At 43.3% G+C, this 16,201-nt stretch overlaps 1 protein-coding gene across 4 annotated transcripts in view; it reads right to left on the bottom strand.

Moving 5' to 3' along the window:
• The window catches only part of CAPN3 (calpain 3), a 149,596-nt gene that overhangs the window by 79,543 nt on the left and 53,852 nt on the right, over positions 1 to 16,201 (bottom strand). For all 4 annotated transcript variants that reach the window (XM_075330284.1, XM_075330285.1, XM_075330287.1 and 1 more), the window contains exons 3-5: positions 9,513 to 9,631; positions 7,975 to 8,108; positions 6,372 to 6,540 (exon numbers count right to left, since the gene is read on the bottom strand). In XM_075330284.1, coding sequence (XP_075186399.1) covers positions 6,372 to 6,540; positions 7,975 to 8,108; positions 9,513 to 9,631 — 422 coding nt within the window. The remainder of the gene's footprint in view (positions 1 to 6,371; positions 6,541 to 7,974; positions 8,109 to 9,512; positions 9,632 to 16,201) is intronic.

Raw genomic sequence — 16,201 nt, 5'->3', positions numbered from 1 at the left:
CAGGTTGTTCGTCGTTCCTGCGGCAGCACACATCGCTATGTGTGACACCGCAAGAACGAGGAACTACATCGTACCTGCGGCCGCCGGCAATGAGGAAGGAAGGAGGTGGGCGGGATGTTTGTCTCGCTCATCTCCGCCCCTCCGCTTCTATTGGACAGCTGCCGTGTGACATCGCTGTGATGCCACACGAACCGCCCCCTTAGAAAGGAGGCGGTTTGCCGGCCACAGCAAAGTCGCAGGGAAGGTAAGTCCGTGTGACGGGTGTAAGCGATGTTGTGCGCCACGGGCAACGATTTGCTTGTGACGCACAACCGACAGGGCGGGTACGCTCACTAGCGATATCAATAGCGATATCGCAGCGTGTAAAGTGCCCTTTAGTACCCGGTTTGTCCTCATTACCCTTTTATACTTCTGGTTCCGTACTATGGAGCGCCCTGTGTATTTTCTATTTCTGAGTGATGATTGTTATTCTGCATGTCATAGATGAGAAAATGATGGCAAGCAAACAATAGATGGCAAGATGGGAACATGACATAGATGAGGTAATTGGGCAAAAAAAGCAAGAGAAATCACAGTAGTAGCTGGTCATGCACTAGAGGTTTGTAAATGTCTATTTTTGCCCATTTTTTTGTCAACCATCAGCATAATTTCATGACGAGCAATGTGACAGATGGCGACTGATAGCAGATATTGCTGGAAAGTTGTGTTGCTCTCCTGGATTGTTTTTGTCATAGTCGATTTATTTAATGACACTGTTAACCAATACAGCTTTGTAAGACAAGCCTTATACATTTTATATGTTGGATGAACAAATATTTTACAAGGTATTGGTCCAATTTGCCCTATATGTGTGCCCAGCGTACAATTGCCTTTCATAGAGACGAGAAAGGAAACCAGCATACTCGGTACTTCACATCTACATACACATTAGAAAATCTTCTGGATGTTGCTAAAATAGGTAAGTTTAATGTTTGGAGCACAGAAGAACAATCCATAGACATGCCACATAAGAAGAATCCTAAAAGGATAGAAGAAAAACCAGGGTGTAATGTCAGCCGCGCTGCTCTTAACAAAAGAGCATTAATACATCATCAGCATCTTATTGTGAGCAGCAACGCAGCTGACATATTGGTCCCGGTTTTTCTTCATGACTTCCATCCATTTAGGATTCTTCTTGGACTCACAGCAATCGACTAGGGCTGTCAGCAGTGTCGAGTGGCGAGGGGCAGTACCATAAAAAGTGGTGCATGAAAAAAACAACTAGTATTTGCCGTTTGTGTCCTATGCAGAAGCATGGTTATTTCTAAATGTACATTAGTACAGCTAAAATTATGGAAAGGCGTATTTCAATGGTAAGTCACCCCTTTGTCTGTTTATGCTTCTGTAGAGTGGTACTGGGCAGTAGTCGCAGGTAAAAAATTGATTCTTGATGCCTTGGCACGCTATATGAAATACCTGGTCCTGGCTGGGCGTGTGGACTTTGGCCATGTGGATAAGAACCCATGTAAGCCGCATACTGCCATTGATGATGGCGGACAACTCAATCGCACAAAGAGAGTAACGGTGAACTTTAAACCACAACTCTTTACTGGAAGTTTCATTGTTGTTCACAACTTTATACTACAGATAGCGGGCACATCTTCTAGTGTGTTACATTTTCACTTTGCTTTAACGGACACAGTTCAACTTCCCTTTGGGTTGCCAGTAAGTCCCTGTGCTACCCAGTCCAGGGTATCAATACACATGGTGATGGTCACCTTCCCTTCCTGCAGTCCCACATTCAGTCCCCTCAGCGGTCCCATAATTACCGGAGTAAGGCCATGTGCCCACGTGACGCTCGTACCTGCAGATATATTCGCAGGTACGGCCGCATGTTTCCCGCAGCTGCCCACCGGCAGCCGCAGCTATTTTTAGCTGCGAGTTTCCAGCGGAATAGCTGCGGGAAACATGCGGAGTTTCACGCGATTTACCTGCGGACGTCCCGGCCTCTATCTCCATAGCGGAGGGCCGGGATCTCCGCAAGTAAATCCGCATGAATAATTGACATGCAGTTAGGTGCGGCTGAGGGATCTCCGCAGGAGATTCCGCAGCCGCACTTTCCGCAGCGTGGACACTGACACTCCCCATGTCCCATAGGGTAACATGGGGACTGCCTGTACATGCTAGAACCTGCGGATTTATCTGGAAAATCCAGAAAAATCCGCAGGTTTTCCGCGGCAAACTCCGCAGCAAAAAGCTCCCGTGGGCACATGGCCTAAAGGTTTGCAGACTTGGAAGTCTAGTGAAACAGCACTAGGTTGGTTGACTATGTCACACACCAGTAGAAGTTAACCCTGTGTTCCTGACCTCTCCAGAGATTCATGCCATCCTGCCCTCAGGTCTCCTTTGGTCATTTATCACAAACCACCCACTGTATGCGGCCTTCACAGACTCTTTCTAGAATGAACCGTCCTTTTCCTGTAAGCTTACCCCTCCCAAGGTGGGCTAGTCCCAACAGTTAACGGTTTTTGCCACTGCAGTCTGTTCCTGTTTAGACTTAACCTTTTACCTACATTTTTACATCTTCTTCTAAAACATGCATTACATTATCAACACTACTATGTTACTATTCATAGTATACTTTACATTATATATTACTGTAATCACCACATACATTAGACAGAAACACGTCATAATATCAAGACTTAACCCACTCTACATCACAATACAATACATCATGTTACTCTTCACATACCACAATATTTACAAAAAACGCAAGACATTCACATTACACAACATTGACATGATTGGGGTCTTTGGGGGTAGGAACATGACCACCATTGTCCACCATTCTTACATTCCTCTCCTCTTTAACCATGGTCATTCTTGAACATGTGATAACCTGGAAGACACCAACCACATCACCCAAAACATAAATAACATCAGTAACTGCTCCAGGAGGGGGATGATGTCCCCTTCTCCTTGGGTCGGGACAACCCCGGTCTCACTGGGTTGGGACCCTGGAACAAAAAGTCTAAATCCAACTGAAGACACCGCCCTTGTGGATCATTCCAATGGAAGTCATCCAACCTTTCCATCGCCCAGGTATCAGCCCTTTATTGGTTGGCCTTCAGCATATTCAAGCCTCCCAGGTTGCCCATGAACTGGCGGATCCTACCTTGATAGTTCTCTTCCAGTGAAAGCGGCAGGCCCGAACCGGATTCTAATGCCCCGGATAGGTCTCCACTTCCTTCATGAGTTCGACCAATTTCATGTCTTCTTAACCACTTTGATCCCTCTCCAGTGGCAGTATTTGGATTTGGTCACACTGTCAGGGAGTTTGCATGCAGCCATTCTACAGATCCACTGTCCTTCTCCTTTCAGATGCCTCTCTACAGAATGGTGTCATCCTGCTCACCTTCAGTTGCTAGTTGTTCGTCACAGTCTCCAGCAGGGTGGGATCTCTTCTGGTTATCCCTTTTGTTTCCTCCGTGCCTCTGCCCATCCTATGCTGTGACTTCATGGTGGGTGCGCCTTCTCCTTCCACTTCATTAGACGGGGCTGGACAAAGATCATCATGGGCTAGCATCTCGAGGCATGGCACTTCTGTTGATGGTTGTAGCTTCTTGAGGTGTGGCAAAATGTTTGCTCCTTTCCGCTCTGTTGCTGTCCACAACAGGTCCTCTTTTAGAGCTGTCCCACTGTCCGCTATCTTGGAGTTGATGTTCAAGGTTATCTTCGACCTCATCATAGTCACCATCATAATAAAATCATCATAATATAGCTCATGCCTTTCCTGAAACAGTCTGATCTTTCGTCGGAAAGGCTTGATTCTTCCGACTATGCCAAGTGTAGAGTGGCGCAGGGCGGTAGTTGAGGGCAAAGGATTGACTCTGGACACCCTGGCACGCTACATAAAATGCATGGTCATGGCTGGATGTGTGGACTTTGGCCATGTGGGATGTGAACCCGTGTAGGCCACATACTGCCATTGGTGTCGACTGGCCAGCACCACATGAAAACTCACATCCACAAGGAGATTAATGATTCACTTTAAACCACAAGTCTTTACTGAACGGTTCATTGTCGTTCAAAATTTTACACTCCAGATAGAGGGCACATATCTCCCAGCACGTTACATTTTCACTTTGCATTAACAAACACAGTTCAACTTCCCACTTGGTTGCGTCCAATCTAACTGGGCCAGTGTGTCACAGTGCAACCAATTCCTGCGCTACAGTGTACACAGTATCAGTCACCTTCCCTTCCTGCAGTCCCAGATCCAGTCTCTTCATGGGTCCCATAATGACCGGAAGTTTTGAACATCCAGAATTCTAGTGAAACACCACAAGGTTGGTTGAATATGTCACATACCAATAGAAGTTAACCCGATACCTTGATGGTTAAGGGGCCTGGCCATAAGAGTCCCACACCAGCAGAAGTCACCCAGTCCCTTGATGGTTAAGGGGCCTGGATGTTAAGGTCCGTCCTCCGGCTCCTGTAGCCCAGAGCCACTCCATCTGAGGATTGGTCTCTAGTTACAACATTTTTCACACCCTGTCTCTCCTGCCTCTCTCTCTCTCTAGAGAGAGAGATTCATGCTATCTTGCCTTCTGTCACCTTTTCTCTGTTGCCACAAACCACCTGCTGTATGCAACCTTCACGATCGACTGACTATACGTCTGTCTAGTTTCCTCACTAGGCTTTTGCTGAATCCTCTAAAATAAACCTTCCTTCCTCTGTCAGCTGACCCCTCCCAGGGTGGGCTAGTCCCACTACTTAACTGTTTCTGTCCCTGTGGTCTGTTGCTGGGCAGATTTAACCTTTTACCAACATTTTTACATCTTATTCTAATACACATTCATTACATTATCATCACATTACTATGCATAGTATACTTTACATTCTATATTACTCTATCAAAACACACATTAGACAGAAACACATCACAATATCAACACTTATCATATTATACATCACAATACAATACATTACACTTCACATACCATAATATTTACAAAAGACATTACTCACATTGCACAACATTGACAATTGGTCTCTTCAGGGGCAGGAACATGATCCTAGAAGTTGAATGGACCACCCTCGGTGATGGAAGGCAGCAATCTGTTGCTATTGTTGCCCTATGAGCAATTTATCTTTTTTTTTCTATTTCTAACTTACTCCTCATAAGAAAACGCGTCAGGATAAAGTCATGATGAAAGGTCTTGGACAATAAAATAAAGTAAATTTAAATAGCACATCGCAGTGTATGTGGGAAATGTAGCAATATGAAGAGATGGAGACCTAAAAAACAACGTCATCAAACCATTCTAAAAGGAGCCCATAAACCTTAGATAACAGTTGACTAAATGCTCATACACCTGTAAGCCTCTGCCATATCTCTGGAGGCAGTGTAAAGGGGGTGTTACACGCAGCAATATCGCTAGCGATAACACTGGTGAAAGCACCCGCCCCCGTCGTTTGTGCGTCATGGGCAAATCGCTGCCCGTGGCACACAAAATCCTTAGGAGCCGTCACACGGGACTTACCTGCCTAGCGATGTCGTTGTGTCCGGCGAACTGCCTCCTTTCTAAGGGGGTGGTTCGTGCGGCGTCACAGCGGCGTCATGAAGCGGCCGCCCAATAGTAGCAGAGGGGCGGAGATGAGTGGGACGTAACATCCCGCCCACCTCCTTCCTTCCTCATTGCCGGCGGCCGCAGGTAAGCTGTACTTCGTCGTTCCCGAGGTGTCACACGTAGCGATGTGTGCTGCCTCGGGAACGACGAACAACCTGCGTGCACAACAATCAACGATTTTTTGAAAAGGAACGACGTGTCAACGATGGATGATAAGGTGAGTATTTTCCATCGTTAACGGTCGTTCCTTGCTGTCACACGCAATGTCACTAACAAGGCCGGATGTGTGTCACGGAATCTGTGACCCTGGCGATATATCATTAGATACGTTGTTGCGTCTAATGGGGGCTTAACTCTCAGTAAAACTTTAGGATCGGGCACGGTAATTCAACATACCCAGTCTCTCTCCTCAGACATATTCCATACTCATTAAGTGGCTAGGGCCACTCCTTAAAAAAATAGTCAGGTTTGGCCAACTGGTGGCCGTAACATTAGGCGTCAGCAACCATGAATCCGTCTTCATGGTGGCCATTAGTAACTCATAGTGTGGCTATCACTTTGTGGTGGGTAAAATAACTTGGCACTGCCCTTCAGAGGATGGATGAATATAGTTTTCGTTCTCATGTGCAGGTTACATAATGTAAGTGACCCAATGATCCTTTCACTTTTATTTTCATATTAGCAGTAAATTTTTTCAGCTTCTGTCATTAGGACAATACCGGATTCTTAGATCTTAATGTGATACTATACACTTACATCAATTGAGCATCCGATGAGTGAGCCTCTCTCAAAGGCCTTTTTCATAATCTTGTACAAGTCTTTCGGAGCATCTTTTATCTCATAAAATTCAGTCACTCCCCCGGTGAAGTCTTCCATAGCCTCTGTAGTATTTCCACCTTTGAGAGCCTCATAGGATCCATGTAGCCTCAAATAAATAAAACAGGGAGAGGTGAAGGAATCTTAAAAAGAATGCATCACCTCTAGCATTCCTAATCAATAAAACCATATAGTGATACAGAATCTGATCTTCACAAATTGTGCAGGGAGGGGGAGAAGGCTAGCTGTGCCATTACCTCTTATAATTGGTGCATCCTGCATTATATACTGTATATAGAGGTATTATCAGTCTTTGCACAGGAGGAGGAGGTGAGCTGTGCCATAACCCCTTATAATTGATGCATCCTGCTTTACCTACTGTAAATAGAGGTATTATCAGTCTTTGCACAAGAGGTGGAGGAGGTGAGCTGTGCCATAACCCCTTATAATTGGTGCATCCTGCTTTACCTACTGTATATAGAGGTATTACTAGTCTTTCCACAAGAGGAGGAGGAGGTGAGCTGTGCCATAATCCCTTATAATTGATGCATCCTGATTTATCTACTGTATATAGAGGTATTATCAGTCTTTGCACAGGAAGAGGTGAGTTGTTATGTCACCTCTGGTGATTGGTGCATCCTGCAATATCTAGTGTATATAGAGGTATTGTCTGTCTTTGTACAAGAGGAGGAGGTGAGTTTGGTGGACCCGGTTATCTACTGTATATAGAGGCATCATCAGTCTTTGTAAAGAAGGTCAAGGTAGGTAGCTGTGCCATCACCTTTTAGGATTGGTGCATCCTGCAATATCTACCGTATATAGAGGCATTATCAGTCTGTACAGGAGGAGGAGGTGAGTTGTTATGTCACCTCTGGTGATTGGTGCATCCTGCAACATCTACTATATATATATTATATATATATATATATATATATATATATATATATATAAAATCAGTCTTTGTAGAAGAGGAAGAGGTGGTGAGCTGTGCCATAACCTCTCATGGATGGTACATCCTGCATTATCTACTGTATATAGGTGCGTTATCAGTCTTTGTATAGGAAGAGGCGAGTTGTAATGATGTCACCTCTGATTGGTGGATCCTGCATTATCTAATAAATATAGTATTTGTAATCCTATCTGTGATAAAGAAAACTGCTTCATGCTGGATTCAGACCATGTCGGTGCCCCCGTGCCTGACTCCTTTGGGGTCTTTTAACTTTACTCCCCCAAAAAATTGTTTCAGTAATTTGTCATATCAAGCCAATGATCTCAATCATGAAAACTACAAAATATGCATCTTTGGATGCAGTTTTTTTTTTTTTAAAACAAGCAATCAAATAATCAATTATAAAAAAACCTATTCAATTCTGAAATAAAATCTAATATCCATGGGGGCATGTCTGAGGCTCTACGTACTAATGGGTAACACAAGCGTGAAATTCTCTGCAGCACACTTTCATGGCCACCACTTGTATGTTTTTAGATTTGGCTATTCATATAAAAGAATCACGGAGAGCAGTAAGAATGGACGGGCGATTACTTTGCATAAGCTTTTTCCAGTAGTGCACTCCAGAATTCATTGCGCTGAGATGATTTAGTGAAGACTAGCTGATTGTTAAACGTCGGCAAGCAATCATCAATCACAACGTCCACCCAATCTCCATAACGCCAAAACTGGAAAACAAAACATCAAGCAGGGTGTGATATACAGTATATCTGCCATCAGAGATAATCCCCCCAGTTTATATGGGGCCCATGGGTGTACATTAACATAAGGAAGCCCCACTGCTAATGTGGAAGCAGCCGAGCTGCTTGGATCCGGGTTCGCTGTGGCTCGAGGGTCTCCGGACCCGGGGGTCGTGCGGCAACTCAAATGAAGGGGGAGTATTTACAGGGGAATTGATATAGTTCGTGACGCCACCCGTAGTGTACGGTAATTTGGGAGTACCCGGGGTGATGAAGTGGGGCAGCAAGGTGTCGTAGCCCTCCACGGGTAGGAGGGATGCCCCAGGACTCGGTGTAGGGGGTGCCATGGGATGAAGGGGTCACTCTCGTACTCCGTCAATAAGCAGACCTGACAACCAACTCTCTGGGTGACGCTGAGTGGCACTCATCCAGGTCCTGTCCCCAATGGTGTTGCCTGGTGATCCGTGACCTGCCTCCTGGCACTAAGTTTAATTTCAACGTGGTGGCCCAGTAGTATGAAACTTGCCGGGCCCCGCTCCCTACTGTGGCTAAGTGTGGGAGCTTGCTCTCAGGGCTCACGCTTGGGATTTTCTGGACCGTTTTGTATTGGAAAGTCTTATCCCCCTCGTTGCGCTAATGCCCCGATTCTGGAGCGGGTGGGAACAGATCATAAAGGCTCCGTTCTCCTCAGATGAATTGTCGGGTTGCCTGAAGCTACTCCCCGACCTAGGGTCCGTGTACCCCGCCGTGCCTTCGGTCTCGGACCGGTGACAGTGCTAGGCTGCCGGCTGTCCTCCTCGACAGGTTCAGGCACCTTGCCACAATCCCCTGCGACCGGGGGTCCAACTCCTCTAGGTCCAGATCACCGTCTGCAACCTAGACAGCTTCTCTTGGGAGTCACCGCTCCCGACCTCCTCTCACTCTCACCAACTACTATTCACTCCTAACTGACTGACTACACTCCACCCCTCCCCTCCCTGACCCCCCCAAGGTGGGCGACTCGATTCCACTCAAGCCGTCCACTGGTGTGCCTGGTGGGTGTGGTGCAGGGTGTATCTAGGATTTGATTTGCTGTTGGAGGCAACACTGTCAGATAGGGACCCAGAACCATGAGGGACTTGGAATACTGCACGGAGGGGCAGATTGTGCAGTACCCTGTGATGACCTGATAGTCTAAGGGCGTGACACTAACATTAAAATATTGGATCCTCATCTAGTACACACCAAACTCTGACATTGACCAAACTGATGCAACTCCGAAAAACGAAGGAGCCCCAATGTCACATTTTGTTAGGCCCCTTTCCCTACTGCATGTGCTAAAACACAGATTGCTTAAAATATGTGGTATAACATTGTTGCTTAAAATATCTATATTTATTATTATTTTTTCACCTGAAAATGGAAAATCCCAGCATAGTTTTCTGTAAAATTCTGTTCCGGAGGTATGACTCGAAAAAGCAATTTTTCATTAAGGGTTAAACAAGCAATAGCAGCCAGAAACCAGCAGTCACCTGATAGACAAAAAAAAGTTTGATAATTAGAATATAATGCAAATCTAAATTAATTCACCTGAGTTCTCCTGAATATTTCCCTTTTCTAATAATTTGAGTAAGGTCAGCAGAAGACTACGTAGCGAAAATCAGTGCAGTGCATTAGGTCACCAAACACCATCATTCTCAGGGTTTGTGCACAGAGTATTAGAGGCTGTCATAAACGATGAGCGTTATTGGTTGGCAATTGCATACAAATCAGAGTGAAGAGGGGGTTAATGCCGCGCATCAGCCAAAATGAAGATGTAGCACGTTGATGTTATAAACGTATTCTTTTATTCCATCGGTCTACGCGTTTCGAGGATACACCTCTTCTTCAGGACCAGTGCATCAACATAGTATAGCATAAATGAAGATGTCAGTCATATATATACAGCTGATAACAGAGAGCACCGCCCATTAGATGAAAGAAAAAAAAAACTAGTGGGAGGAACCACTGATTCAGTGACATAACAGATATTTAGTAGAACTCAAACTCACATATAGACTAATAGATAATAATGAATAACAAATATAAAAGTTATAAGAGTGACAAATTATTTTGAAAAGAAAAAAAGAAAACAGAAATCATTATATAAAGAAAAAAAAAACCAACCTTTTCTAGGTGTGAACATTACACTAGAACCCACATAGGGTGGATTCCTTAAAACCTCAAAGTCAGTGTTATTAGTGAAACTGGCTATTCCATATTCTGTGAAAGATGTGTAGGAAATAAAAGAATCAAATGTGAAAACAAAAGGAGTGTATAGTATGAGATCTATGTGTATTAAAGGGATAGGGTCTATGTGTATTAAAAAACCTGAAGTGACATTCACAATTAATAAAAAATAGCGCTGACCGGAAAAAACATTAAAAATAGGTAAAAACCTTTATTAAGAGCAATAAAAAATGTTAAAACTTGTAGAAACATCACCACAGAGAAAAAGGAAAATTCGTGTTATATTCAGGGCTCAGGAGCGAGTAGCATAACAGAGCGCTGATAGAAGACAGGTCAAGAAAGTTCAGACCGTGGGAAATAATGCTTATGCGCATGTCCTGCAAGGTCATCCCAGTGCAGATGCTAGTCAATTGCATATCTAGGGGGCCCATAGGAGAGATGCTGCATAGAGAAGAAAAAAAAAAAAAAAAAAATATATATATATATATATGTACAAGAAAAAACCCAAAAAGTGCAGTAGATCACAGGAGTATATTCATAGTAGATGAGGGAAGGGATTTAATAAATAATAAAACCAAAAATAGTATCGGCAGTAAGAGGAAGCCCACCTGATATTAGTACTAAACCCCAAAAAGGAAAGTCTGTAATGTTTACAGCCCCCAATAGTATTACAAAACAGTGCTACATAAAAATACTGCCAAAATGAAAAAAATAAAACAAAAAGAAAAAATTAAAAAAAAAAAAATTAACATTAAAATCATTAAAATTGTTACGACAAGCATCACAAATATGACCATGTTCTTGAAGTAAGAGGATTTATAAGATCAATAAAATAAATCAGTTACTTCGTTGAGACCCAAAGGCTTCAATGTATTCAGTTTATAAATCCAAAAGGTTTCCTTTTTACTCAACATTTCATGTCTATTGGAGATATTGCTGGAAATCTGTTCTATAGGAGTAATAGTAAAATGTATCTTTTTGTCATGCACCATCGTACAATGACGTGAAAGACCATGAAGCAGGAAACCTTTTTTGATATTATGCCTGTGGGAATTTAAACGATTATGTAATGCCTGTGTGGTCCTGCCTATGTATTGCTTCCCACACAGGCAGTCAATCAGATACACCACAAAATCTGATTGACAGGTCATGTGTCCCTTAATGGAGTAAAGTTCTGGCTCTCCCCTTGGGCCAAAACTCTTTCTCCTATGTTTAATTATATTGCAACATAAGCATTTATTTGAGAAGCATTTGAACGCACCCATAGGAAGATCAGCCATTCTCTTATAATCATTATTAAGGATTCTTAGTCTGCTGGGTGCCACAACATTGCGAATAGTGGGTGCCCTTCTAAAGGTAATGCCAGGGTGGTCAGGAATATTACTACTCAAAACCGGATCATTTTTGAGAATGTTCCAATGTTTGGATAGTATTCTTTTTATGGACCCGTTGTCCTCACTAAAAGTGGTAATGAAATTTGATATAAAATTATTCTCTGTTGTTGATGCAGATTTTTCTGCGTTGGATAAAATTAAGTCAATTAATCAGTTAATTGGTTGGCAATTGCACAGGGAGCTGCCAGCAGCGGATCTTGATGATTTCTGTGCATTCTGTGAGGCAAAACAGTCTGCAGATAACCATTAATAACATCATTGATAGCAGCCAAGACTGTAAGTGATTTCTGCATGTAGCTCTCATGTTTGATACTGAATAATTCAAGAAGTTTTGATTTTTTTTTTGCATTATTTTAACCATTTACATGTCTATCAATCCAGTGATTTTCAGAATTCCACAACTTTTTCCTCTTGATGCTCCAATTTTAGTGTTGATGCGTGTATATGCAGATTTAGAGAACTCTAATCATTAAAAAATGTAATCTGCACAACATTTATCTACTACAAATGGCATAATGTTAAAAGGCAGAAGCATAATCTGAAGCTTTCGGTGCTGCAGGTGGCCTGTCACTACACATATAAGGTTACAGGGAACTTTGGATATTGATACATTATATCATTTGCATTCTCCACAACGTGATCAGAAAATATGCAAGTTCATCCAGAGGATCTGAGTAACAGCGTGCCAAACCGCCTGCCTTACAAAATGGCTTAAGTTACAGGATGACTTGCTACACCATGTGTCAGAAAAGGAACATGTTACATTTCAGACTGTATCACTAACCAGGAAAATGAGCCTGAAAGTGAAGTGTTTGTTGACCACATAGACAATATTAATTTTACAGTGTACCACTCGTTGCCTAGGTTACCGGCCACCCTGCAGGCTCAGAGTGGTCGGTTACCTAGGCAAAGAGCAAGTGTTTCTTGCACGTTCTATGCCTTCATAGCCTGTGCTTTTTCCGTGCTGCGGACATAATGCTGCCTCTGCTGGTAGTTTGGTAGGGGGCTCAGTTTGAAACAACGGCACGACCATATCACAGGTCCGAACTGTCAATCTTCAGGACTGCACCACCCTAGCAACACTTCTTTAACTCACGAATGTGTAAAATTCAGATAGACCGAAGACTGTAGCTACTGAATGTATGAAGACATAAGAAGGCACATATTATGAGAAAAATCCTCAATATATGAGCCATAGGGGTGAATGCAAATGCAACTGCACATGGCTGGATAGGGCCCCGACTCCCCAGTATGGCCATGCTTGGACAAAAGGGGTTCGAAAATTACCTAAAGTGCAGGTGCAGTCGCAGGGGAACCCAAGCTCAGTCACAACATCAGTACAAAATACCCATAAAAGATGCAGGATCACCACCAACGTGCGTTTCGTGGAGGTACTGTTGCTTTCTCAAGGCCATGTGCACTTGCACTTTATTAGGTTTTTTTGCAGATCTTTATAATTATTCTATGGTTTCTGCCTCTTTTCCTCTTCCCTCCTTATCCTTTATCTCAGTCCTCAACTTTGAGGTTCACTCCACGTTCCACTTATGAGTGTTTTTGGATTGATTAGAGGTGAATGGGACTTTGATACCAGCTAGTATTCATCTGTCTACTATACATCATGTACTTCTCTTTTATCTTCTGGTAGATTTTATCTTGTAATATCATGTCATGTTGTGTGTGATCTTCTTTAAATAAAATTATTGTATTTTGCACAATTACTCGTTTTCCTCCTTGTCTTTATAAGAAGGCACATGACAATATACATCAAAGACACATATGAGTGTGTATAGATGTACAAGAGATCACAGTCGGCATAAGGATGGTAGTATACAGGCAGCTCAATATAGAATAAAAACTATTGTAACATTTGTAGTTTTTGGGGGGTTTTTTAAATGAAAGCCTGAAATGTTATTTTCTTAACTTAAAAAGGACTTGTCACTTGTTTCAAAAATTAAGTTAAATAACTTGTAAAAATCCCTGAGCTTCCCTGATTCTGCCATTTTTTTCTGTTTTGATCTGCGTCACTCCATTATCTAGTTATTCACATTTGTTGCTTTTGGAGCGCACTATGTGAAATCTCTGCCTGTAGTGCAAATGGGCGTTTCTTCAGAGTTTTCTTAGGGGGCTTGTGTTTTCTCCCCTCCAAGATGCTGCCAATCGCATCTTTGTAGTGTCTGAAACAGTTAGATCAGCTATCGTGCGGTGATTGTCTGTGTCTGGGAAAGAGGAGTGAAAGCGCACGTCCCAGAAAAAAATGAAGAAATTCCCCAGTTGCACTGGAAGCAGAGATTTCACATACTGCGCTCCAAAAACAACACGTGAATGCGGTGACAGTGCAAAATGGAAAAAAAGTAGCAAAATCCGGGGATCACAGAGATTTCTACAAGGTATTTAACTCTTGTTTCCTCAGTGATAGGTCCTATTTATGAATTAAAGAAGTACCCTGCACTACACAATGTACAATGATAAACTCCATCTCCAAAGGATAGCTTCCCAGTAATCCTCCAACCTTCCAAACTAGAAGGCCACTTCCAATCTCTTGGGTATTGTTGGAAACTGCTTGTAAAAACAAACACTTTTGTAATTTACTATTAAAATTATCCTTCATTCTCCTAATGATCACAATTTTATTTTTAATTGATAGGTCCAGGGGGACCAGTCTCTGCTGTACTTATTAATGGTGGACAAACATATGCTGTGCTTACAAGCTTTTTTCTATTGAGCTAAGTACTTCTGTGAAGCTGGCCGGGATGACTATTGTGCACGGTTAGCTCAGATCCTGTCCAGATTCAGTGATACTATGCTTCTGATGCTGCTTATACTAAACACGGAGGTACATAGTCCAGGCAGGTGGCTCAACCATGCTGCTGATCTGAGCTGTCAATCAAGCATGAGTGAAGGAAGTTGGCTGGCTGGGGAGCGGTGCGCTCCTGAACAGACACCATAGAACTAACCTTTTAGTTATAAAGAAATACTTGATGTTTCACTTGTTTATTTTGACCCTTAGATATGACATACTGTAGTCAGGTGTTCTCAAGGAGAAAACCTATTTATACTAGCAGTGGCTAAATTACCTCATAGTGTCTTCTGCAACTTAATCTCAAAGGTGGTAACTGCGAGAACGAATATTTTCCTGTGAGCGAGGGAAGTCAGATGGTGGAGGTACCGGTAAAGAGAAAAAGCACCACCAATAAGTCGACATGGCCGGCATAATTATTTATAAGTGGTACAAGTTATGCAATAGCTGGCCCTCGGATTTGTGATTTGCTGAGTGATTAGATGATATTGGTTATTTGCTGTCCAGGTGGTCAGATTTTGGTATCTCTCAGTATGTGTGATTTAAGGTACCGTCACACTAAGCGATGCTCCAGCAATCCCACCAGCAACCTGACCTGGCAGGGGTCGCTGGAGCGTCGCTACACGGGTTGCTGGTGAGCTGTCAAACAGGCAGATCTCACCAGCAACCAGTGACCAGCCCCCAGCCAGCAGCGACACGTGGAAGCGATGATGCGCTTGGTAACTAAGGTAAATATCGCGTAACCAACCCGATATTTACCTTGGTTACCAGCGCACACCGCTTAGTGCTGGCTCCCTGCACTCCTAGCCAGAGTACACATCGGGTTAATTACCCGATGTGTACTCTGGCTATGTGTGCAGGGAGCAGGGACCGGCACTGACAGCGTGAGAGCGGTGGACGCTGGTAACGAAGGTAAATATCGGGTAACCAAGGAAAGGGCTTCTTGGTTACCCGATATTTACATTGGTTACCAGCGTCCGTAGAAGCCGGCTCCCTGCTCACTGCACATTCAGTTGTTGCTCTGTCGCTGTCACACACAGTGATGTGTGCTTCACAGCGGGAGAGCAACAACTAAAAAATGGCCCAGGCCATTCAGCAACAACCAACGACCTCACAGCAGGGGCCAGGTTGTTGCTGGATGTCACACACAACATCATCGCTAGCAACATCGCTGCTACGTCACAAAAGTCGTGCCTCAGCAGCGATGTTGCTAGCGATGTTGCTTAGTGAGACGTGGCTTTTACTCCTCTCCGATGAGTGCATCTTTGAATACAGTGCAAAGTATACAGATATGAATGATATAATGGCTCAGTTGTGTCCCATGAATGGGAACAACGTGTTTGTATATATTTCTTGCATTGCATATTTTTCCTCCTATCAGGAAATTCCTTTATTGTTACTAAGTAGATTTAGACTGTATGAAGATTGTCCCTATGTTCCTCCCTTAGTTGGCTTCTGTATAGAATGCTCCTCCCTTCTTCCTCAGTTTAGTCTAGAGAGGAACCATTGCTGAAGACACATGTGTACAACCCTGTACAGATTATTCCTTTTCACCTGCCTTTACTTTGTACTTAATACAAGATTCTAGAAGAAAACTACATCGTTTCTCATGGTCTTCCTGCAAGTCATCGTTTCTGGCTGAGTTGAACTATCTGTGGATGCTTTGAAGTGTGAGTACAAGC

Source organism: Anomaloglossus baeobatrachus, chromosome 12 (assembly GCF_048569485.1).
Source record: "Anomaloglossus baeobatrachus isolate aAnoBae1 chromosome 12, aAnoBae1.hap1, whole genome shotgun sequence".
NCBI classification, from domain to species: Eukaryota; Metazoa; Chordata; class Amphibia; order Anura; family Aromobatidae; genus Anomaloglossus; species Anomaloglossus baeobatrachus.
This window is presented reverse-complemented; position numbering and strand designations above follow the sequence as displayed.